The 27831-nt window shown below is 39.3% G+C and overlaps 1 protein-coding gene across 24 annotated transcripts in view; it reads right to left on the reverse strand.

Moving 5' to 3' along the window:
- Window positions 1-27831, reverse strand: part of LOC135486577 (multiple PDZ domain protein-like) — a 242447-nt gene that overhangs the window by 60492 nt on the left and 154124 nt on the right. For 23 of the 24 annotated variants that reach the window (XM_064769472.1, XM_064769471.1, XM_064769464.1 and 20 more), the window contains one exon: window positions 12768-12788. The exons of the other annotated variant lie outside the window; for it this stretch is intronic. In XM_064769472.1, the coding sequence (XP_064625542.1) occupies window positions 12768-12788 (21 nt within the window). The remainder of the gene's footprint in view (window positions 1-12767; window positions 12789-27831) is intronic. 24 annotated transcript variants of the gene reach the window in all.

Below are 27831 nucleotides of genomic sequence, written 5' to 3' on the forward strand. Positions count from 1 at the left end.
ACAGAACAGTCATTGAAAACCTTCACCTAGCAATATGATGTATGTCCTGTCATTATCCGAAGTAGTCAAACATGTCAGCAGGGAATGTTGATGAATGTCCCACCACAAGATGGATGGTATGCCAAGTTAGGACGATGCAAACATGCGACAGAGCTGGAACTCTATGTTCTAGCTGGCAGGTGATATAGGTTTTAAAGAACATGCTTAAAAACCCAGCCAAAATGGAGAAGTGTAATTTGCCAAATCAACAATATTGCAACAGAAGCCATTGATGGCATGTGACTCGTCTAGACTGCCGGCAAGTCCAAACAACTCTATAATTCCATCTGACAAACAATGTTCAAATATGGTGCAGCACACTTGTCGTATAGATTTCCAACATCAGAAATGAAAATATTGGGACAGGACCAGGTGACAATACTGGCATATTGGGAAATATTGATGTTTTGGCTCTGTGACACCAGATATACTGGCGATACCTGTCCGTGTCAATTTCCTCAATTTCCCATAGATAATCTATGGGTCAGTTGCAATATGAACCGGTTCGCATCGACTAAAAGGTATGAAAACCAATAGTCGACAGAACGGATCATTTATCTGGAGGTTGGGTGGTGTCCTTATCATTATCGGAAGCTTATCGGCAAAAACGATTCATACTGATTCCCTAAGGGCCGCGGTCATATCGAAATTTCAAATATCGTAAACATTTCAGATTCAATGTATCGTATGAATACAGCTATAAGTCAATAAAACTATTTTCATGAAACAAATAGTGCCGTTAGAAAGTGCTGACCAAGCACTTTCAATATATAATTCATACATCGAAAAGCTTTTTTCAATCTAAAAATTAACAGAAAACTGACAATCTGAGGACAGTTTTGTACCACCTGCTCCATTTTTGCAAAATATTCGTGCTTTTTATTTAAAGATTCGCAAAAATTTTGAAAGAAAAACGTTTACATTTTTTATCTTGGCACAATAGAAAATCCAATCAAAATTTTTTTTCATCTTTTTTTATTATCACAAATCAGGGTTATTGGCAAGATCCACAGGAATAAAATGCCCGCAAAAATCTGGTGGTAATAACATCAATCTCCGCAAAATGTCTAATATGACGCTCAGACTTTAGAAACAAGAGCTTTGTTGCTCCTTTGTGCTCGGAGCAAAGCTGATTACCACCTCCGCGTTCGACCCAGCACGGTATATCACAGTGGAGCAAACTTGATTATCATCCATAATTGATAAATGCATGTTTCCCATATTCATAAATATGATCACTGAGGCAGCGGCACTTTCTGATCGATATCGGAGCTCAAATATTGAAATGGTTGATTGATTAATGTATATATGGCAAGATGGGCCTATATCGGTTTACAACTAGGACTAGTTTTGCTCAACACAAACTAAACCATTGTAAACTGAGGTCTCTCCTCTGGCAAGTCTCATAGTCTCATTAGTCTTTAGTGATAGAATGGTATCAGGTCTTGGCTCCGGTAGCCAACAGCTGGTCAGGGGTGGATACAGGGGAAGGGTTCTGGGGGTTCAACTCCCCCACCTTTAAGCAAAATTTGAGATTATCCCTTAGACTCGCATTCAAACCGTACTACTTGTCAACGAGTCTTTCGTCACCATCAGTTCACCAGCCATAAGTCTCTAATCATATTCCCGATTAATAATTACTCCAGTGTTACTGAGCCTGATTAAATCCCTCTCCAAGCTACTGATTAGGACCGAGCTAATTTGGTTAGCCCCTGGCATGGTCGCTGATACACATCTAATCAATCGTGTTCTTATGGTTCGGTCAGCTTTAGTTTCATAGGCGTCAAATTCTACTGCCGCAGGAATTTTACGGCGAATGCGGCAAACGGCAGGGTTATTAAGGCCGTAGGTTTGATGTAAAGTTATTAGCTTGGTAAATGCAGCTGACCGCAAAACCAATGAAATTGGCTAAACTGTGACAGTTTCCTGATATAACCTACTGATATATATGACCCATACTTGTAGGCGCTTAGGGCCAAAGACAGATATGGAGTTATTGTTAACGGTTGGCTGTGAACGAAATCCATTTTTAGAATGATATATGACACATCAGTGGCCTGCGACCTGAATGAGAAATAGACACCAGAACACATTTTTTAAGAGAAATTCATCTAAAGACTGATTTAGTTACATGTGCTCAAAATGAAACAGATTAATAACACCACCTTTATGTGTTACTCAATTGATAGCCTACAGACAGCTTCAGAACAAATTAGGAAGCAATGACTTGAGCACTTTCCTGAAGAAAGATTGAGAGAGTTTTTTTCACTTTTCCACTTCTTAACACATGGACAAGCTTGCCTGTACAGCCTCAGGCCCCAAACATTCTGTTGCTTTCTCAGACACTTCACACATGCATAAGCGAGAAGGCTTGAGAAGTATGTCAATGTGATACGAAAGTAATAGAGTTGCCTCCTCAAGATGTTACAGTTATTGGAAACAATTTCCATGATGTAATAGGAACGGGCGTTCCCATGCATGAAGAATCCACACAGGATATGCACTGCATCCTCATTGGAAAGGGCATTTCAACCCGGCTTTTGCTGCAAAAGGGTAACACTTTTTTCATCCTGCATAAGCCCATGTGGATAGGAGCAAGAGAGAACAATGATTACAGCGCTTGCTTTCATCTGAACATTTACATAAACATTCTTTGCCGCATTAAAGATTGCCATAAAATACCCACCAAGTCGCCAGCAGTCAAATCCTTGTTACATGTAGCATGTAAATCGTGTTTTGCTATATATCCACAGAAGAATTACTGATCGGATTAAATGCTCTTCATAAGCATAGCCCTGAGCTGAAACTCCTTTTCGAAATGAATTGCCATTATTATGCTGAAAAACAGCCCTCTCTCTGGAAATCGTGGCTACACCTTTGCTATCTGATTGATTAGCTGTTACCATGAGACGATCGAAGCCAATTTAAAAGTTCCCGCACCATACGTCATATCAATTTTCACATTATCCACGAAATGCAAGAAGAAGATATTAAGTTCCACGATTTCAACAAATTATTCATACATAGAGTTTACGTTAATTTTGACATCAATTCCTGGTACTTGTCGTAACATCCCTCCCAACGTGTTCGCAGTGATTCCAATGAATATATTTACAGATGGCGAAGCACTGAATTAAAGTCAATATTTCTGCACTGCGTTGCTGGATTCCAAGGCAATAACGCTATTCATTGCCTTTGCATAAATTGTACGAGGAGATAGCACCCCCTGACACTGAACATCAACCTTATCGGTTTTATTTCATTTTGATGCTGATGATGATGGTTCATGAACCGACTCAATCAAAGTAGTCCTGATGCCAGTAACCACAGTTCATGAACTGAGTCTATCGAAGGAGTGCTGATGCTGATGATGATGGCTCATGAACAAAATCTATCAAAGGAGTGCTGATACTGATAATAATGGTTCATCAACTGACTCTATCAAAGTATATGCTGATTATGATGGTTCATGAACAGACTCCATCAAAGTATATGCTGATTATGATGGTTCATGAACTGACTATCAAAGTACATGCTGATTATGATGGTTCATGAAAAGACTCTATCAAAGTATATGCTGATTATGATGGTTCATGAACTGACTCTATCAAAGTATATGCTGATTATGATGGTTCATGAACTGAATCTATCAATGTATATGCTGATTATGATGGTTCATGAACAGACGCTATCAAAGTATATGCTGATTATGATGGTTCATGAACTGAATCTATCAATGTATATGCTGATTATGATGGTTCATGAACAGACTCTATCAAAGTATATGCTGATTATGATGGTTCATGAAAAGACTCTATCAAAGTATATGCTGATTATGATGGTTCATGAAAAGACTCTATCAAAGGAGAGCTTATGCTGATGATGACCATTCATGAAGTGACTCTATCAAAAGAGTTCTGATGCTGATGATGATTGCTCATTAACTGACGCTATCACTTACAGCATAGAATAAAATTGACATCTTAAATCCAACATGAATCTCACAATGAAAACAAGAGGCCCAAGGGCCTGGCGCTCAGCTGAGTTAATATCATTAATATCTTCCCGGTGTTTAGTTCATTATGCATGAAAATGGCATGCTCCATGGTATTTGATATCCTTTTGCGTTCACTACGGTACCAATGTTTTTGGTTGACATAATTATGCCACTGTTGGAACATTCTCATGGTTTATGGTATGCACCTGTTGATGGGCCATATGAATAAAAACTAGCATAAGCTTTTACTCCAGATTTTGAAGTAATTAGTATGCTTCAAAAATTGGAATAGTTTAGTTCTTGTGAAAGCAAAGGATTTTTAGAAATCAGTATTTGCTACCAAAACAAGTAAATGCTAGACTACATATGAACGAAAATGTAGGATGAACCTTTTACTTGGTAGTATAAATGTATTTTCTTGGAACCATGTAGCCTTTAAAAGTCGAAGTGAATGGTTGGTTGTTCCTCTTTGCCGGACTGCATTCACATTTTGTTTGGTGGACATGTCATGCAAGAATTGGTCAAACCATACATCCATTTATGGAGAATCAGAGTGCATGGATTCCGAGTCATTAAAAATGTCTAAAGAATTATTCTTGGGTCATGAAGGGAAACCTGCGTTGTTTAGTATGAAAGTGAAAAATATGACAGAGTTAAGAAAATTATGTTTTATTGAACCATAGTAAGTTTTGATTGTCTGCTTGGCTCCTTGCCAGTTAAATAACATGTGACTATACACAAAATAGAAAACTTTGGTGGAAATTGTAAATCATTTTTTTATCTATCAGGGGAAACAAGCTGATGATGATCAAGTAAATCATTCATGAGAAATCGTTTTGTTGCTGAAGCTTGCATGACGAAGTTAATGCTAAACCTTTTCTTGTGCTCTACTGCGCCACCGTAGTTTTCTATTTAGACCAGCGATGACGTCATTTCTGGTGATTCCCTACGCTAGTATGCAATGTATTTTTTCAGCGCTGTCAGTTGCCGAAGAGAGTGCCGTAGCTCCCTCAATTTCCAATCAATTTTTATGGGAGTGACATTATTGTATTGCTTAGAATGTCTACTTTTTACTCATGAAAGAATCGTAGAACTAAAACTTAATAGGCGAACAGAATCATGCCGATTCACTGCACATACTGTGGGAATTCTCCACTTCAAAATACATCGGCGATGTCATCGCGAATAACAGAGCATGCACTTCCGATATCGTTTTCACAGAAATGTGGCCAAATTTTCAAGAACTAATTTCTGAAAGTAGTCCCTGAAGACCTTACGACTACCACTGAAACGAACTGGTGATAATATCGCCTACCAGACTACCGTAGTACTAGCCCGTAGCCAGGTAGCGGGCCATCGTCATCGAGCTGAGTGTCATTGAGTTCCAAGATTATTGCACATGGATCGAGTAAACAACATGCCGCCATTTTGTCTCCGCTTCGGTATTTCGTAGGCCGCTAAAATGCACCTTCTCAATTAAAACCAACATAATAAGGCCTCACATCGTTGATTGAATTGGAACACCACACAAAACACAATAAAGTGGGGGTACAATCGATTACGAAGCTGAAGTGAACAGTGATTTATTCCTGGAGCTACTGCTGCTTTTTTGTTTAGCTGCCATGTTTTGAGAACTGGCAAATAGGAGACTTCATTGATGGCTGACGTCATCGGGCGGGAATTTGAATCAGCAGAAATAATTAAAAGGCAGGTAGCGCCCTCTCCTGTTAAAATTTTGAACTTTTTCTCAATAAAATAGTTTTTCAAGAATTTTATCTTAATATTAAAGCATATTTCGACTAATTCTGCTGCTCCTAGGCCGATATAGGCCAGTTTCCTTCATGCGCTCTCGCTCGCAGGAAGTAGGTCGAATGGCGACAAATTTTGTTTTGAAAGTAGAGTTTGACCAGAAGTATCCAGAAATGCAAAATTGAAGTCTCTAGGTCTTACGGTTACAAAATGTGCACCATGGGTTTAACGGACGGACGGACGGACGGACGGACGGACTGACAGACGGACGCCACTGAGCAGCTTGTTTAACAAGCTCAGCTGACTTTGTCAGCTGAGCTAAAAAGGCATACCTAAACCATGATACAGAACATTGGGACTTGACTCCTTTACCACAGAACTCAACTCCTCAACCATAGCACTCAACTCCTTAACCGTAGTACTCAACTCCTGAACTATTGTTCTCAACACGTGCACATTTTATTCAAGAATCAAAAAGACAAATTCCCTCGAGCCACCACAAAAAAACCTGTTCACAGCTGACTGAGCAGTCACAGTCTTCGATAATGATCTGCCCGGGCACTGCTGAACACCCGGAGTCATTTCATCGATTAGTTCAGCACGACAGCAGCAACCTTCAAACAGTGACTCGATTGGGCATATTTTCCGATAATCCGAAAGCCGTGATGCCTGGGTCAATTAATCGAACGTTACACTGACATGACGATTCCGGCATGTGTTCTTCGATGAGAAGGGTGCCTAACTGACAAGCTGACTTCCCTGTATCACCAATTGGACTTCAACATGATGAAACAAAACAATATGATAAGACAGAACCATTGCCTGGGACAGATAGAGAAGAGTATTTTGACTGAACAGGCAGCAAACAACTCTCCACTCAAACAGGTAGCACAGAGTACTTCACTCAAACAGGTAGCACTGAGTACTCAACTCAACCAGGAAGCAACGAATATTTCCAGCGAATAGGCAGCGCACCCCCACCTCTACTCAGATAGGTAGCATCGAGTATTTCAACCGAACAGGTAGTGCAACTAGAGTACTCTACTCAAAGAGGTAGAACAGAGAACTCCACCTAAACTGATAGCACAGAGTATTTCAACCGTACAGGTAGCATCAAGCACACCACTAAAACAGGTAGCACAGAATTAAAACAGGCAGCACAGAGAGTTTCAATCCACAGGTAACACCAAGCTATTACTTAAACAGGTAGCACAGGATTACTTCACTCAAACAGGCAGCACAGAGAGTTTCAATCCATAGGTAATACCAAGCTATTACTTAAACAGGTAGCACAGGATTACTTCACTCAAACAGGCAGCACAGAGAGTTTCAATCCACAGGTAACACCAAGCTATTACTTAAACAGGTAGCACAGGATTACTTCACTCAAACAGGCAGCACAGAGAGTTTCAATCCACAGGTAACACCAAGCTATTACTTAAACAGGTGGCACAGATTATTTCAACCAAACGAGTAACACCAACTGCTCCACCTAAACAGGTAGCACTAAGTGCTCCACTCAAACAGGTAGCACAGATTACTTCACTCAAACAGGCAGCACACAGTACTCCACTCAAATAGGTAGCACAGAGTAATCCACCAAACAACTCAAACAGGTTGCACAGAGCCTTTCAGTGAAACAGGCAGGCTACAGTATTTGCACTCTAAGCACCGAGTAAAATTACTTCCAACAGGTAGTCCTTCTGAGTCAATAACTGCATCTCGCCATCACCAGCACGCATTCACTGACAGACTTCGGGTGGCACGAATGTCAATATTTACCAGCTGAATAGATCGACACAGCTGAGCCAATCACCTGATGGGTGGAAGCAGTCTCACTTGCCTTCAATCACTTACACAGGTTAATGTCTCCCTGGAGAACGTGCTCCATCGCGGCTTATGCAGATTCAGCCTGTTGATGTCTTATGATCGTGAAAACAAAAACATGTCCGGCTAGGCAATGCTCAAGGGATTTAATGGATGGATAACATAAACAGATGCGCATCAGAGATCTTACCTATGTACAAAGTTTTAGTCCCAGTGGTTACAAAACGTGTTGTGCTAACGGAGAACGAGGGATGCTCCTAACTGTAAGAGCTCACTAGGTGAGCCAAAATTTGACATGTTCAAAGCGAATAACATTGGCGCTTCTACTGTCAGAAGAGAATGGAGATTATACTTCACCCAAAATCAAAGGCCAGCGACTAGGTATTTAGCCTGAGGAGGTCCAACTCGCATTCCAATTCAAGTCTAGGGTAGTCTAATTCCTGTATCAACACGATACACGACACGACAGAGAAATGATATCCGTCCACGAATGGTCCAGTTTTGCAGACTAGCTGTGATACATGATCTGTTAATCTGGTAAAAACACACCAAAGTATGCACAGAAAATGGGGAATAAACAAGTCCCTTTTTTTGATCACATCAATATTTAACAATACAAACAGGTTCCAAATAGAGAGTATGTGGGAGATATCGTTGGCGTTTTCTATTGTACAACCGATCAAATTCAATAATACAAATGTAGCTAGTAGTATCGGAAAAATACGAATAACATACCCGATACAAAAGCATATTGTTTTTTTAACAAAAGAGTAAAGCTGTATATAATACTCCAGGAACAAAGATACACATGCACTGACATGTTAAAGGAACAAGTGCACCAATGTTAAACATGCTAAAGGGACAAAGTCAAATGCTTTATGACTTTTTAACTGTTATCTTTTGAATTTAAATTATCATTCACCTTTATCATGTTTATCATTTACACCAAACTTCTATAGATTTTTCACAAACAAGGTTTGTACGGGGCACGCTAGAAATATAAAATATATCTTAATTGTGCCGGCAAAGCATGATATGAGCGTGAAATTTTGCCTGTAGCGAAAGAGGATAACTGATCAACTATATATGTACATGTAAAACAGGAAATCCTGAAAAAGAAAATAATTCATACATGTGGATTCGTAAAATCATACATCGCTACCCTATAGCTATGACAAACATACAACACATTTCATGGGTATCTGCTAAGAAGCACTGCACACCATAATCGGTAAATATTGGATGCAAGCGCTACTCACCCAACAGGCTAAAAACACTAACCCAATCATACGATGTCACTCAAGAGTAGACATGGGACAGGACATACAAACACACAGAATCTGACATGCATATCTTTGTTTTATATCAAAGTTTCGGGAAACCAGTGACTGACACCAAATTCCCTTTTACAATGTTAATAAACCAACATTTTATACTCGACCTGAAATATGAAATTACAAGGTGACAACATCTTGACTGGACAGATGACAACGAGCAGGAAGGGGACAATTTAAACGAAAAAACCAAATAGCTCTCGATCAATAAGTTACCAAGTAATTTAATCTCCCTTCAAGCAAGGAATTTTGTTGCTTCGACCTGCAATAGTTATCACCGCGATGAACAATAAGTCACTGGGTTTGATATTGACCGCATTTTATAGTGATCACCAATTCTTGTTGCAGGTACTGGCAAGGACCACCGCAAACACATGAAACAAGAGATTTTTGTGGCTATGAATGCAGGTCAAAACAACAAAAAACACTTGTTTGCGGGATGCACCCATACACTGCTGCAGGAGTGTGGTTTGCCCTTGGGACAACTTCATAAATTTACCAAAATGAGAATTTCACTGCAATGCAAAACCACTACTGCAAAATACTGATGACAAATTTACCAGACATGACAGACATGATAGGGCTAAATAGAACAAAGAATGGAAGTAGTCACTCCTGAAAATAAAATTCAGCATTCATTGGCTCACCCTCGCATTATGCCAAACTTGTGCATTTCATACAAAAAACGCTTCAGTACTTGAGTAAGAAGTGTCCCCCATCCACCCTACCCGAGCCTCTCCTTAGGACGGAACAATGGTCCTGCCGAAGTATGAGAACCAGCAGCCTCAAGTTCAGTGAGCAGAGTCTCACCGAGTATAGCTGGAAATAGGCTACCACATGGTAAGTCAGCGATTAATACATAGTGTAAAAATCAAAGTTTCGGTGCTTGATTCGGTTATAAGGTGATTGGAACAAGATGCTTGGAGTTGTGCATATTCATAGAAACTATTTTTCAACATTTATCAAAATAATTGAGACATTTGATGTGTGTGAGAAAGTAGGGGTGTAAAAAGATGAAAAATTCAATCCTTGTCATCCCACCGCTCTCATGGTAGAATCAACAACAACCTCTCCCAGGGTTATTTCCCACCTCGCCGAGTCCCCGAATAGGCGTAAAACACATTAAGGAAAGAAGAGAATCACTTGAAGGGCCATAGTTTTGTGGGGTTGGAAAGATGGTGTTTGATGGTTTGATAAAATGATATCAAGCATGAGTGAAAAGTGTAAGAAGCATATGAAATGAAATGGCCAGGGCCATTGTGCTCACCTCATGTGGAGGAAAGATGGATAAAGAGCATGGTATTGTGTCATGTAGTGTTAGGTTTGATGTAGGTCCAAGCAATTACAATTTCCCCAAAATGGCCAATTTACAGTACATTCGACCTCTTGTGACCTTGAAAAGTAGGTCAAATCAAAGAAGACCCGGGTGACACATTGAATGGTTGTTAGAATTAGATGTACCTATGATATAAAATTGGTGCCAATCGGGCAAGTCATTACAAGGAATAATGGCATTTTGAAGAATTTAGGATTTGGCCCCCTCCCTGGAGGCCAAACGGCAAATCAGATCGCACCAAACTTCGGTACCTAAGATCACCTGACCAAGGGGTACATGTGTACTTAATTTGTGATCAATAGTCATTGCAGTTAAGAAACGTGCCATAGTTACGGCCTGACAGCGAATTTACGCCATTTGACCTCTGTGACCTTGACAAGAAGGTCAAATTAAAAACCTGTGTGACATATACTGTATGGTGGTTAGATGTACCCATGATATCAAATTGGTGGCAATCGGGCAAGAAGTTAAGGAATAATCACATTTTTAAGGTTTTTGGATTTTGCCCCCTGGTGGTCAAGTGGTGAATCATATTGGACCAAACTTCGGTCCCTGAGATCACCTGACTAAGGGGTAAATGTGTACCAAATTTGGTATCAATAGTCATTGCAGTTTAGAAACGTGCCATCGTTACATCCTAACGGCCAATTTACACCATTTGACCTCTGTGACCTTGAAAAGGAGGTCAAATCAAAAACCCGGAGGATATATAATGCACCTTTGCTAGAAGTACCTACCATATTTTTTTCAAAATTTCCCGACTACTATTAAGGGAGATAGTGCATATTTTCACTTTTAACGTTTGGCCCCCTGGTGGCCAAACCATGAAACGAATCGGACCGAAACTTGGTCTCCAAGGTGTCATTACATAAGGGTACATGTGTACCAAGTTTCAACTCAATAGCTCTAACAGTTACGAAACGGACGACGGACGACGACGACGACGACGACGACGACGACGACGACGACGACGACGGACGACGGACGCCACGGTATGGGATAAGCTCACCTCTGCTAAGAGGTGAGCAAAAAAAGAGAAAATGAAAATGCACTACTAAAATGTAAAGTCATTGAGGCTTTGATAGAGTAAGTCAGAATGAAGCTTTCATTTCAAAATTAGAGTTAAACACAAGAGCCTGATAAGGCACTTTACAATATAGATATATCAGAAAAATATAAAACCTCAAGGTTCGGGAAAGATTTTTAGAAGATTAAGTTTACAAGGTACACTGATTGGTTGTTGAATCCAATAATGACATACTTTAACAATACTTTTTTATATATTTCTAATGATAAGGTTTGGGGCAGCACAGTTGGCTGGGTAGGGGAGTATACCGAATCCTGAGGGTAGCTGGGGCAAAATTGGCCTACGACGCCAGCTCTACCAGAAACCTAATGACAGCACCAAAATTCAAACTGAATGTATCATAGTTTTGTACATTTTGAAGGCAAATTTTTAATCCAGAAATTAGTCATGCAATTTCTGCCAAAAAAGGATTTGCAATTCATTTTAATGAGTTGCAAATCCTTTTTTGGCAGAAATTGTTCAATGCACCTATTTTTTGTGACACCCTTTATCAGGAACTTAACAGCGCAATTTCTATTTTTTTCGGACAGGAAGTGATCGTGGCAAGAAGACAGAGCGTGACTGAAGAATTCACCACCACTTTTTTGCTTGGATGATCAATGCATCTTATTTCGTCAATCAAAACGAGGTTGAGGACCTTTTTGGGCAAAGTGGCAGTGAATTGTCCAGTCATTCCAAAGATAGATTGGGGATTGTGGTGTGGTGTAGAGGTTGGTCGGCTGGGCATTCCATGCAAGAAACCAAGAGGGTAATCATTAGAGAAACTTTCAAGAATTTAACTATTGTCAGGAAGTAACACTGGGCAATGAGCTTCAACACGATGACTTGAATTCCATTTTTTTGAAAAACAGAATATGGCACATGTAACACCAGTTATTTTAAATCTTTTACACTTAAAATTTGTGACCCACTATTAACGGTCCTCCTAACAGCCCCTGATTATCAGAATATCACTTTTGGGAGACAAAAACTTCCTAAAAGCAAAGCTAAATGTAAGGTGGGTGGTACAATTACATCTCTGGAACAATTACAAGCCCCTGTGTGCATTAAGTTGCGTACTGCCAGCTACTTCCTATACTGTTGGGGCTATAACTGTAACAAAACTATAATTGTACCACTTTACCTTAAGGCCTAAACCTAACCAACAACCGTTTCCCTTTCCAAAGCAAAACACTGCCAACAATTGAAAAGTAGCATCAAAATTGTTGCACTTTTTAAAAAACACCCTGTATAGATGGTGCATGATGGGAGTGACTTAGAGAGAGAGAGACTAGAGGAGAGTAACAAATCGTAAAATGATCATAGATAGCTGAAATATGCGAAGTGAAGGGTAAAGTCGATAAAAAATAAACGAATACCACATACAAATCATGAAATCATACTGCAAAGTTTGCTTACCGATAATATTTCGGATAAATCCTGTACGCAAATAATGGCAAATTGGAAACGTTAGAAAAAGAAAATGCTGCATGGATATTATGTAATGAATGGAAGGAGAGGATGCGATAAGGTGACAGTTTTCCAACTTGCTGCGGCATACAGGAAAATTCGATGACTTGCCACATTGCTGAGGGAACTATGTTCATTCCTGATAGAGTATACAGTAGCAAGTAGACTACTTTTCTCAGTTTGGAAGTGGACTGACCCTGGCTCATGAACATACATTTCCACAGCTATATGGCGTGCCATATTTATTGAGGTCTGACACAGCAAGTTGGAAAGCCTACTCACCAAAGTGATAGTTGAAATTGAAATGAATGAATGCACGAAACGTGTTATGTAATGTACATGTATGCAAATCTTTTAAATTCTCGCAATGTTGTGAATGTAAATTTGTAATTTGTAATTTGTAACATTGAGTAACCTCAAGCACTCCACAAAAGAGTGATTTCTGTTGCTGCGAAGACAACATGACAATTGGTTGCAAATTAGTTAATTGCTGGCTACTTTCCAAACGCAATTGTTATGTTGCCATGGTTACGTTGCAGGTCACAGGAATAGAAAGTGCTCGTTTGAGGAGCGCTAATAAAAGGTCTACTGGTACAACGTATTCATGACTCTGTTTTAACTCTTCTTAGGACGAAATGGAATGGAATATAGGGAATCCATCTAATCAAGAATACATAAAGATTAGTCTTCAATAGTTCTTGATGTATATATATGAGGTGTGTAAGAAAAATCAAATAAGAAATGTATGCAGATACGGACTGTGTATATAATGATTGCATGAAGATGTATTGTCTTATTTGTGTGCGAGTCTGAATATCAAAGTTTGAAACTAAAGCCAATATAATATTGAACAAAAATATTGACCTAAATAGGCATTTGCCTTCACGGTGGTCTATCAATTGAGTGATTCATAGAAAACTACAATTTTTTGTTGACTTTCTCTTGTGTACTCTCTCTTACATAAGAAACATGTTTTGTAATGTTTTATCAAAAAATGGTCTCAAGTCAATGTCCAAATGAAATAAAGATATTTGAAGCAAAATGGTCAATAAACCGACTATTGATGACCATGCATCCAAAAAAGACAGAGAAGGGCACCACTGATACATGAGTTTTATCACACATACGATTGCCATAATGTTAGTCACTACAGGGACGATTAACAAAAACTGGGACAAAAAACTAGTCCGGACCATGCAAAACCAAGAACAGTAATTAAATATCTAAAGTCAAAATCACAGTTGGACAGATTTTCAATAGCCATAAGCCATCCCAATCAACTCGCAAACACATCACTATCACTTGAGATACTGTACTGATCAGAACTAACTTCACCTATACATGTATCACTTGAGACAATGCAGCTTTCAGCAGTTTCGAGGAATTGCACCGAAGTCTCGAATCATGCAATTTAAATCAATTTTCTATCATTAACAGTTTTTAAGATGCCGTTGAAAATCACGATTCTGTCAGAAAAGGAAGCAATGAACATTATGAATGCTTCTAAAAAATAAAGCTACATTTGAATGAACTAGACTATAAAGTCTTGCATTTTTGTCAATTTACATGAAGCTGGTATTTGGACAAACTTGGTTATTAGTTGTTTATTTCTCATAGTTACTCGGTAATAACAATTATGGATTAAACCTATACTTGGTAATAAGCATATGTGCAAAGGTCCCGACTGTGACATACATACCTTTGCGGAAGCTGTGCACAACTTTTCTGACAGTATTATTACCATATGTTACACAGAACATGCGAAACCTTCGCAGTGATTTATGCCCGCAACTGGTGTAGGCCTATAAGTTGCGCACAGCTTACGCGGCACCATAGCATAGCCTACCAGGAACGGAGGGTATGTCAATGTTGACTGGGACTAAATGCTGTCTCTAAAATTTAATAAACAGAGTTTCTAAGACCCCCTATCAGATCAAACTGGCCAAGATCTACTGGTTGATTTATCAATGTTTTTATCTTGATTAGATGCCTGGAGCCAAAGGTATAATACTTGTCTGCGAATCGATCTCTCAGGATGTGACCAGCCAGATGGACGAAGACTACAATCTATCAAATGCACTGTTTTACAATTCATATGTATCAGTTTACTGCAAGTCTGTTTGTATAAAATTTACCAAGTCAAACACTGAATGCATTGCACCAGGCTGCAGGCCAATGAATCAACTGGTCCAAGGCAACCTGTGCCATGCATACCAAGTGTGCTTTGTTAAGGCCTCTCTCGATTATTGAGTGAAAAGGAACAATATTGATTATAGTCTGTTCAAGGCCTATGACATCATTACTCATTGTATCTACTTGTACCAAGTTAATAGAAATAAACATTACCACTGAACAGTCCCCGGATATATCAATTTGATAAAATCTACCTGATAAGAAACTTCCCTTTAAAGATGATGAAAAAGTGTCCAGTAAATTTCGACACTTCATATTTTTCTGGTCCACAGAAAGATGATGGACAGAAAGAAAGTGTTCGCTCAGACTAGAGGTGACCCCTGAGCAGGGGCCGATGTATGTGTACCTTGACCACTGCCTTAGCTATTACAAGCCACAGGGAGCCTGGATGACAAAATACTCACCTTTCAGGAACATCAGGAACCCGGCCATCCGTCCTGCTGCAGCACAAGAGCCTTGTAAACTTCCCCATCTTGCATATGAACACGTCTCACTTACAATCAATCGCAATCTGTTTATATGATATGTACTGCGTATCTAGTGTTACTCAAACACCTGACACATCATAACTGTCACCTGATTAGCATACGTAATCTACTCAGTCGGTTTTAATTAGCGGTAGACGACAGCAGCATATATTGTCCTTTGATTATAAGAAACGCTCTATGATGACATTACATTGAAGGGATCAGTACCATTACAATACAATGATGTAAAGACACTGTCTGTTCTAAAGTGTAGATAAATATTTTGAGCAAGCAGGTTACAAAGCCACTGTAAACCCATAAATAATCTATGTGCATCCATGAATAAATCAGAAATATGTACTGTCAATAGATCTTTGGACAGCTTTCAGTTTCGTAATGTCCACGATCCATATGAAGCGATGCCAACAAATTGATACTTCTGCACACCAAAATCTGGATTATCAGTTGCAAGATCCATAATGCATCACTATTCACTGTAAATATTTGGTCCAATTTTGATTAGGGTGATACCAATGGTTGGTGTATGTATCCATATGAACTGTTGCTTAACGAATGGATAATTCTGCACCCCAAACAGTGTGATATCAACAACGTCCAATGATGTACCCCAATCTGTCGAGGAAGTTCTCTGGTCAATTTTGAGTTGGGCACATGCAGTCCATGAATGTATCCATTTGTAGCAATGTTGAAAACATAATTCTTCACCACCAAAATTTATATTTCCATTAGCGGTATATTCTTAATATCTCCAATCTCCTATCTATCGAAAAATGTTGGTACATTTTGAGTTTGGGGACATCCCTGAATATATCGATATGAGATGAGGCCAAACAAACTGATAATTTCACACCAACAAATTTACATTTTTAGTTGTGTGAGCCAAAAGGTATAAGACACATTTTTGATGATATCCATCATGTATCCCTATCAACAGATGCTGAAAGCTACATGTAGTATTTAAGAGACCTATGTTGCAATCATAGTGCATTTAAGACAATATTTTAAACTGATAAACAAATGACACTCTACGAACACATGTGTCCTGTTCCCCTTTTTGCATGCAAGCCCAATACAGCGTATATAGGCCTTCATTATTATACATTTCATCTAGATACAAGTCCTCTTCATGTAAGGTAGAGTGGTACAGTTACAGCCACAGTACAATAACAGCAATATAGTGTGGAAAACAGCTGGCAGTGCCATTTGTTACTCTGGATTTAGTAACCTAGAAGTCGAGGGTGCCAATCATATCTATTGTCTAGACCGTTGACAGCAGCTGATGTTATTTTTTTCAATGTATTTGATAATTTCAATACATTATGTACTGCAGCACAACTGCAGAAAATACATTTGATTAGATTGATATGAAATTGTTAAGCTGTTCTGCTGTCAATCTGGATGAAAAGGTTAATGCGGTAACAGCTAGGTCAGGGCTGATTGCAGCATCTGTTGCTCATTCTTTGTTTGATGTTAGAAGATATTGAAGCCAACCTGTGGATGGATCTATCTGACCTGAACTCTCACCAGGACCCACAGATATGTTGAAGATATATCGACCTTGTCAGCAATGGGAGATGGTTCACCGATATCTAACCAGGTCTTTGATGACACTTTGATTAACTGATCCCATCCTCCAATTGCAAGCTTTTGGATGGTTGCTAGTGTCTTTTAGGAATGATGCATTGCAAAGACCCGCCGAGGGAGGATGGTTGATCCTCTGCTTGTCTGGAAAATCCCTCTACTGATGGGCATCAGCAAATCTCTATCTGTCACCCTGCGGCCAATCCTTCCACAGTAGACCTCTGTATCTTTCCCAAAATATGCTCAATTGAATTTACATAAAGTGTGAGTGCATTTTAGAAACCATAAAAAGACCTGCTATAGGAGGATAGGTCCACCCTGGAGGTGTGCATGATTTAAGAATGAGCTTTTACTCATCCGAAGGGGAGGGGGTTATGCAACTCATAGAAAAGATGCAACTCGTAGTTTTGAATGGATTAATGAATGGGAACAGGATGTAGGGATTCATCTGAGGGAAAGGTTTGATAAAATTCCAAACGGAACTTTAGAAATAGGAACGATATGAAAGATTTCTCCACATTTATAACTAATCTATTCGGACAGAAGTCATTTCATCCAGTGAAAACCTCTGTGATGTGCAGCAGCAGTGTCAACGTCTCAAGAAAGCCTCTCAAGACACTTGTAATGTCTCTCTCGGCTTTCTGAGTCGGGATGAAATCCCATTAGTCCAAATAATTGGCCTGAGCTGCTTGGTGTGATGGTATTAGCTCCACGAAGAGCTCTCAACAAAGTGGTCAGTCAAAGGCGATTTGATTTGGAAGAGTCAGAGTGGCCAGGCGTGCTAATGGCTTTTGTAGGAAGCAAATTCTTTATAGTAATCATCATCAATCAAGTGCTCTATCTCTTTGGGGATTTTGCAGATGAATTACGAAATGGGTTACACTTTTACCCCTCCTGTAGGTTATTTATTTGCCCTGGCATTAAAGTTAAAGTTTTGGGTTTATAGCCTGATATCAACAGCAGTAGATTTTGTCAACCGACATTGCACTTTAACCCTGGGCTATCTTGCAACCTCAGGATGGAGGTGGATCAGCCACACTCTAAGGAAGCCCAACTCAAGCATAACTAGGCAAGCCTCGACTCGGAATCCACAAGGGAAAACAAAGGGGGGAAGGCCAAAGAAGCCCTGGCCACGAGACACCATGGCAGATGCGAGACTGATGGGAATAGTTGGCAGGAAGTGGAAAAGGTGGCAAAGAACAGGCAGTGATTGCAGAACTTCGGAAGTGCGTAGATGACCTATGCATCAATAAGGCATAAGTAAGTCTGTGATACTGCTAATCATTGGGATTAGCATTTGATTAGTGGCAGTATTCATCTACCTCTAATACTAGTGAATTGCTGCTAGGATTGAAATGAGCATTCGCCACATGATTCGACGGCACTATAGTTACAGAGAAAACAATTTCAAAACTTATGTGAGCATACTGCATAGTTTATTTGGACTGGTCTTGTCAAACAACCTCAACAGAAAATACAAAGAATATCAGAGAATATTCGTTGATGGCAGCACCTCACATGTCTGATGAGGAATAGGATCATGACATCATCTACCTAGTTCTCATCAGTTCTCTTAACTCTTTCGTTTCCGCAGGGTTTTTGAAGTCTACCGTACCCCTGGTATAGACCGGGCAGCCTGGATCCCAACTTACGGTAGCTTAGGAAACAAGCTAGCATACCACAATCTTAGGGATGAGGTCTGCATGGAATTGAGCGCAGCGCTGACATCTTGTTTTTTTCAGGTGTAACCAACAGAAAACTTATAGGGACTGGGGTGAACAATAGAAATCGGGGGAAATCTGGCAGTACGGAATACCGCAGGCCAGTAGTACAAAGGTGCAGAAGCGAAAAGTTGACACTCATTGAGTTCATTTAACACTTCATCACTAATCATTTTTATCTTGTTATGTATGTCAAAATATCAAGACACCGAGATCCAGATGGATGATGTTATGTTCCATAAGGTGCTAGCCTAAACTTTTAGAACTTGTCTTCAATAAATGCATTCTTAAAGTAACACACTACGTAGAAGAGGGCAGACGGTGAATGGCAAGAAACTTATGGTGAGAAATGTAGTTGGCCTAACTGTAAACTGCAAATTTTTTCTTATTTCTCAAGATTTAGGCAAGATATTGCCTGTGCTTTAGCTAACTCAAGCAATGTTACAGTTCCATGTAGTGCAATAAGCCTTTGTCATGTTACTGTCACACTGGAATGCCTCAGTTGAGATTGCCTTTGGGCCAGTTCCACTCAGACTCAAAGTTTGGCCACCATCTTTCCATCATACATTACATTACATGTATCTCAGGCTTGATTAGACAAAATTTCAGCTGAGCACCAGGCCCTTGGGCCTCTTGTTGCAATTCACAAAAATGTCTGATAAAAATCTCATTTTCAAAAATCTTTAGGCGGATTTAATACCAATGTCTTTCCTGTTTCCGAATAAGAAAAACATTTTCATGATTTTTTAATACTTATGTGACATGATATTATGATGAAATCTGCAAATATCAAATGCTTGCGAAAAATTTGGCAGTTTAAAGTATCAGCTTGGCACATGTATATATTGTCGAACTGAGAATATATCTTTGTCATGTTTGCGTAAGGTTTGTTGATACCATGCTCTAATCTGACAGACGCAAGAAGCAACAAATTTGTTGATATGGCTAAAGGGTTAATTAATGAAAAGCGTTAGATATCACTTGATTTATCACCTCCTGATATCGCCCAAGGAACATTAAATATTGTTAAAGATATGAGTTGGCTGATTTCAAAGGCAGTATACTTGACTACTCTGGCATGGGAGGAGCAAGGAAAATCAGCAATAGATGAAAAGAAAGCTCGGAATGCTGTTCTTAATGATCAAGGGCACCCTATACCATTTCATCTACAAAATACTTTTGATAATCTAAATACTTTTCAAACAATGATACATAATTCTAACTCACATCCTAATTCCAAACCTTCTATAAGCAATAAATGTAATACTTTTTAAACAAAACAAGATTTATTAGACTATACTGAATTCTTTGATTCGACAGTTGTCATTTTATGAGCAACATGTATGAATTCTGACACCACCTAAAAATAGGCCTATGTTGAACCACCAATGTCATGTAACTTTCACCATCAGATTTTAAAGATAAACATTTCAAGAATGCTATGAATATGTATTTTATCAAAACAGTGAACTTTATTAAATCATCTTTATATATACAAGCAACTATAAATTTGTTCAAATATTTAAACATCCTAAAAGAACACAATATAAATCATCATTAAGTACCTTTATCACCATTTAACGCACAATAAACAGTTGAAATAAAACTAATTTTATTTACAATTCATTCATTTTTTTAATTCATTAATTTCTTATAATACAAAATACATTACCCTTTCATTATTATAATCTTTCATTATCAACATGATCAATGTAGCAACATCATCGTTGATCAAAGACATTGTTCTAAAACCAAGAACAAATAAAGACAAGTCTTTTTTCTTAGTCTTTATTTATTTTTGATGCAACCTATATTTCAATCACATGAATTAAGCAAGACATTATTTATAAGCTGATATGTAATTAATTATAATTTATTGGACATTCATTTATTGAGCATATTAAACATATCCTACGCATCACACACCAAAAGCATTCAACCTAATTACAGAATTTATTAAAACAACCAAATTTGTGATTTACTGTTCTTATAGAGAGGTCCTACTGTACTTAGTTTTGTCTTCAGATTAGAGCATGGTTACTGCAACTACCACAAGGTATCACACTAAAAGTCTAGTTTCACCCTTGGGAAAATATACAATAGGAAGGATATATGATCACACTGCAGAACACTAGTTTCCTGTCGATATGTACTGGATTCCATATCAAAGAGTGAGAAATTATACGACAACATGTCTGTCAATTCCATAAGAGATAAAAAATTCTAAGACAACATGTACACGTACATGTCTGCCAGAGCAATGAACACAATGATTACACATGTTATAGGCCAATGTGGCCTTGAACCTATGTAGAGACAGCTGAATGACCTTGAGATGTATGTATGAAGTCAAGTTGAAGACCCTGGAAGGTTTAAGTGACATTTGTGGTGTTTAGTTTACAGGTGTTACCAGGCAGTGAAGTTTAAAGCTGACATGCACACATAAAACCCCATCGGCAAGGTTAGAAAACACAAACACCCAACCATCAAACTGAAACATGATATTGACCCAGCGACTGGTCTCACTTGACTGCACAAACAACAAGTGCATTGACAAGACAGGTCACAGTATTTTCTAACTTTGCCACTGGGGGTTTTATGCAAGCATGACAGCTTAACAAAGAGACATGAATATTTGGCAGTTTGCACCATATCATACATGTATATATATTCAGAGTGTAACCATTTTCAAACAAGTGCATGTGTGCAATCAAAATATATTGAAATCAGCATTACTTCCCAGAAATTATGCCAAAAATGGCTTCGTGAAACTGGATACATTGTAACTGCAGTGCACAAAATACGAGTCGATGTATGCCTAAAGAAACATTTTTAAATTGACACAGATATTTTAGAAGTCGTGATGCTAACAAATTAAAGGCTCAAAAAGTGACCATTCAGAAATAAACACAACTAAAATGTGTGAAGAGGAAACGAGTTTAACCAGTTAAGTGAATGAATAACTTATAAACATTTAAAACTTGCTTGAGAAAATTCTTCGAACCAATATAAGTCATGTTGACTAGAATATGAGAAACAAACAGAGATTTTTTACTTCCGAGTTGCATTATGTTTAGAATGAAACAAGTGGACAGAAATAAGACAATACAAGATTACGAGGCCTAAAACAAAATGAAGATATCTTTTCAGCAGTATATTATACTTTATATTTCAAAATACAATTGACTTCTTCAATTTATAATATCACCATTTTCAGAGGACGAAACATATACATGTCACCTTCAAGGGTTTATGTAACCAGTTGTTAGGAGCAATTTAAATGTCGTGTGCATATACATGTAACACTGTGGGTAATATTTGACCAACTCTGGATAATTGAGGCCCATGTGCTAAAATTTTGCTAAAGAGTTATTGGTAGGGGATGACTTCTCACACAAATCTCTTGTCAAATGAAGTTCGATGAACATGTACATAATGACAATCTATTGAGTGAGACATGGACTTTGAATCTACCTTGCTTCAAGTTTAAAATTGAGAAAACCTCCAAAAAATGTGCAACTTATTTGCTGCGAAACATCACTTTAGTGCCTTTCACACATTTTGATGAAGCTGAAATTCAACATGCTACTCAGTTAGACAGAGCTGGCCACATTTTTGTCATCTCAACTTAAATATATTCTGAAACAACTGGACACAACAACTTTATTAGGACAATCTCTCAATAGACTTTCAAAAAATATGTTCCATGAGTTCAGAGACTTTTACATTAGCATGGTTCGATATTGTTCCATATTCAAGCAATCACACAGAGAGGCAGAGCAGAAAAGAAAGGAGGTCTTACTGCCAGTAATCTGCTGTTGTTATCTAGGACATGATAGAATGTGAAAGACTTAGCGACCTGAAGTCAGATTTGTTTAGTCAATCAGGGGCTGTACTACCATCGATAGATAGCGACCCAACAACGGAACTGACTATCAAGCCTTGAGTAGGTTTGATTTAACGCAAGTCAGTGCTAAAGCAGATTCCTGCCAATACACTACTCCTTAGTTCAGAAGGTTGTGCCCTAGTCAACACTGCATTCCGCTATATCTAGTCGAACAAATGCCATTTTGGCCAGGGCAACACCTTGCAAAATAAGGAGTAGTAAAATCACGTACTTCGGAAAAGTTACTCCTCGTCAATGCATTACCATGCAAATATCCAAGCATAAAAAGTCCTCTCCCTCAAAGCTAAAAACCATATGAAAGAAAACCTAACCAAGCCACTGTTCACAAGTGTGTCACAAGCATACCCTGCTATACAGACAGGAAGCAGTCCAATTTTGACGTTCTTAGTTATTTAGGTTGAAGAACCAGTGCACATTTCAACACTGCTGGTGTGTAGCTGTCATGAAAATGTGCCCAAGTAGTATTGAAATACCCTGCATAACAAAGAATATGTTCAATGGACTCTTTGCCTTGGATGTATAGCACAGTATGCCTGTACATAGTGCAAGCAAAAGCAACTCCATTGCTCAACTAATTGCTCAACCAAGCCAAGAGTGCTCTGCAAACAGGCGAATTTTGTCCCTGTGACCTGCATCATAGCCATGACGACTTGACGATTAATGGTGATTTAACTATCAGCGGTCGGTTTCCAACACAATAACCATCCTGTCATGGCTACGTTGCAGGTTGAAGCAACAAAAATCACTGGTCTGCCCAGGGCAAGAGCAAAATGAACTAAAGCGAAATCAATACTTGGCCAAGCACCAGCAAGATTTTATTCGAGATGGCAAATACCCCGCACCAACTACTCAGGTGTATTTGAACAGCATTTCAGAGAGACACTCTAACAATCTACAAGTGGTAAATGTTTGCAGCTGAGCGAATTCTCAGAATACAACACAACCAACGGACTCATGACTTCATTTTACTTCAGAAATCAATGCGCATGAATTTCTCATGAAGCCAGTCTTGTGAGTACCCATTCGTTTACTCCAGCAACATGTCCCGATTCTGAAAACCGTGGCACTGTCACAGAATAAAGAGATTGGGACATGCCAGATGTCTGATTTTCTAAGAATCTGAAAACTCACAAATGGGCTACAATAGACTACAGTAGCATGTCGAGCAAGATGGCCCACAAATCAGACAATCACAACTGATTTCCCACAAATGGACCGCAAACATGTCCGCTCATAAAAGCGCGGATGGATTGTAATCAGAGACGGTCAAATGACCATTAGGACGGAAGTAAGATGGCGGTAAGGATGTGACAACCATGGACATGTCCATCACTAAGTAAATGTTTTACGAGGCTTAGCATAATGACATTATGTCTCGGGTTGCGGAAACTGTGGCTTATTGTAGATGTGCACACGTTAAATTGTTCTTTACAACAGACATGACAGAGGCAGAGGGCAAAGACAGCCTTCAGAATATGAAAGGACGGGTTCTTACACAATCAGTAAGATATGTGTTGCACACTAGGGCGAAAATAGGACAGCCCCTTTAAAACGTGTTGCACACTTTGGACGGAAGAAGCAGTCCCTTTAACACTTTCAGCGCCCAGCCATATTTAGCGTACTTCCCCCAGGGGCCAAGGTTACGCCCCTTTTTACCCTTTTTCAAAATTATGAAAACAATAGAAGGAATAAAGATAATTACATGAAATTTTCTGTGTTGGTTCTTCTTTATTAGATCTCTTTACAATGCTAATTTGGAATGATAGTCAGCAAAGCACTTGATTTTGCACAATGGTACCCCACACATAGAACAGTAATATCTGGTGTCTTTCCGAATACCCGCTTTTTGGCATACTCTCGGCTACATCTGCCCCCGTCATCAATCTTCGACCCGCCATTGCGCCTATTCGAATGCAGACGATCTTGGCTATAAATAGCACATTGGCTGAACATCGTACTATCACCTCAAGCGCTGTATAGTTAAATTATTTTCCCCTATACTGCGCTGCTAGTCGCCTCGAAGACAAAGCGGGAAATTTAAAAATGCGACGTAATATTACGTCGGATGGCTCAACCCTGTGAACTTGCAAGACGTAAAATGACGTCGGATGGCGCTGAAAGTGTTAAAATGTGTTGCACACTTGGGCTGACAGTATGACATGTATGACAGTCCCATTAGGACAGGCCCTGTTAAACGTGTTGCATAAGTGGGATTGTAGGACGGTCCTTCAAAATTTGTTGCACACTTGGGATGGCAATAGGGTGGTTCCATTCGAATGGACTGTATGATACTTGGGAGGGCAGTATGACCTATAAATTCTGTTGCACACTTGAACCAGCAGTACGACAGTCCCTATAAAGCATGTTGCACACTTTCGATGGCAGTGTAGAACAATCGTTTAAAACATGGACGGTTCCTTTAAATGTGTTTCCAATATGGAACGGCCATTTTTCATGATGCACCATTAGACAGATGAGGAGAAATCCCTGAAAATGAAGCAAGCACATGCCAAAACCAACAGAGGAAGGACGAAACTGAATCGAACACAATGCTAAGAAAACTTGCAGGCAGCGCAATTTACTCCAGAGACTAGCTAAGAAATTTCAGTGCGGACGGTATCTTGCTAATCTTTTGGAGTGACCACCGCCACCTGGTTTTAAAAGCAGTGCACTCGACTGTGAATCGTTGTAATAAGCCACACCCACCTCGCACCCTGTGAAAGATTGAAGCTTGAATATGGAACACAAACCAAACCCAGAGGTCAACAGTAAACATGACAGAAGGCCTTTCGAATAAATTCCTGGTTTCTCATCATCATGCGAGGACTGTGTAAAGTGATTTTTGGAAAGTCATAACCTGCACACGGGTACCACGTAAGCTGCATGCAGTGACCAGACAGAGCAAAAGGAGCCGGTCAGTTGCACGCGGCTCACGTAAAGGTTACGTGTAGACTATGGCCGAAACATTTGTGCAACCTTCGCACAGGTTGCATGTCTATTGTGATTGGAACTTTAAGTTCTTACTGGTCAACATAACTGCCTTCAAGGAATGTAAGTAACTTTTTAAAAATCTGATGCTGATGAGAAACCAGAACCATTTTCATTCCGCCCAAACCAACATGCACAACAAACGTTAGCACTCAACGATGAGTTTCTATTTCATGACAGCCGAGGTCTTGTTAACTAGGCCTTGGAGGAGGGTCGTTAGGTTGCGTTAGTTGCGGTTCTGGCCGGGTTCTTGTTATCTCTAGTTAGGCTTCAGATTCCAAATCCGGTCGGAGGGATCCTAGGACAAGATAAAACAAAACCAAAACTGGAGTGAATAAATTGAAATGAAATCCAATGGGATGCTTTTGGATGATGAGGTGTTTCGAATCAGTGAATGTAGGTCACAGTGACCTGAATGAATATTTGACAGTTGATGTCAGGGGGGGACTGTATGATGCTGAAACAAATAGTGTTAAATCATTCCTTGAATGTTTGGAGTCTGAAAGCCAAATTTTGTGAAATTCATCCATGTTTATGGAATCATCCATTGACAAACTCAGTTGATAAAGGGCAGATGGCTGGATGAGTGGATGGGTTATCATGAAAGGATTCAATTACTGTTTCCTTAATTTTTCCCACACCCTTTCAAGTGTGTAATCATCTCAATAAATTTCCATGATAATTTTACGACATCCCAATAATTTTCAGACATTTCTCAGTGGCGGATCAGGAAATTTTGTAAAAGGAGCACAGCCCCAACCAGATGGCCCTGGTCTTGAAAACAGGGAACCAGAGGGTCCCCCCAGAAAATTTGAAATATCTGTGCCAAAGATGCATTTTCCAGGCCGCATCTGATGGTAAGATTAGAAGTATCAATGGTACCCCAAACAATCTTGCTCCGGAACAAAAAGTAAGGCGCAAGCTGCATGTGCCCTGACCTAAATCCGCCACTTGCTTTTCACAAGTAAAGCTTTTTACACCAAGTGCTCCTGTGCATCAGAGACCTATTAGGCGCTCTTGTGGTGAGGTGATTACGTTCGATAGAGTGAAACAGATTGGGCAGTTTGTAATTCAGTCTTCTAATTCTTAGACTGAAGTTCTGGCTGCAGTTAAGCTAAATTCATCTGCAGACTTGTTTGAATTTGGTAAAGGTCCTTTTAGACATACATGTATCTGCAGCTTCTTTGGAATTCCTCTGCATAAGAAGCAGAGAACAATATCAGTCTAAGCACAATAGAGTGCATACAGCACATGTTGCTGCTAATGAAAGATTTCAATGTCAGCGCCAATCTGCCCGAGGTCAAAATTGTCCACATAATGTGATTCAGGTACTAAAACACTATCGTGGTACTGTGCTGCAGTGAAGCACTTCAGTGAGGTGTGCAACATGCTGTGAACACACGGCAAGCACTGCACTTTTGAACTCACAGGTGGCACAGTGAACCAATTCACAGTGAATCGGCAGTGAGCGTGAAGTGGCCCGGTGAAGAAATCTACATTGAAATGGGCGGACATTCATTCGTACAATGCATTCAAACACTGAATGATGTGCATTGCAAACAGCTTGGCAGATTTAAACTGACAGAGCACATGATTGTGAAGACCGTTGTCCGTTTGGTGTGATTGGGGAACATAGTGTTGGACAGTTTTTTAAACTTGGTCAAACTATTCATTATGAAGGATACATCTAGTAGGAAGGGCCTTTAGACATGATTGGAGGAAATGGGGTTGTTGCACAGAGCAAGGTTTAGTGGCAGAGTTTGTTTTCATATCGGTTTTGAAACCGTTCATTATAGAACTTTATTTAAAAACTGTTCACTACAAAAGCTACATGTACATTTGTACATCTACAAATAGTATGAAGCTTTAACGATTGGACACCTAAACGATTTAGCTGGGACCCTCTACCATCAATGGATAACTAAAGCCTAACTAGGGATAACATTCTTAATGTGCACGATTTCCTTACTGTACAGGTCAGAAGAAACATCATCTCTTGCATGCAACATTTGCAGTAGATTTTAGAAATCCATACATGTACATGTATGAACAGTGAGAAAATCCTTGGCAAAAGTAGCAAGCAACAAAAAATGTTACTTTTACCTATACTCTACATGTTGCTACTGATAACTTCA

This window comes from Lineus longissimus, chromosome 4, assembly GCF_910592395.1.
Source record: "Lineus longissimus chromosome 4, tnLinLong1.2, whole genome shotgun sequence".
In the NCBI taxonomy this organism is placed as follows: Eukaryota; Metazoa; Nemertea; class Pilidiophora; order Heteronemertea; family Lineidae; genus Lineus; species Lineus longissimus.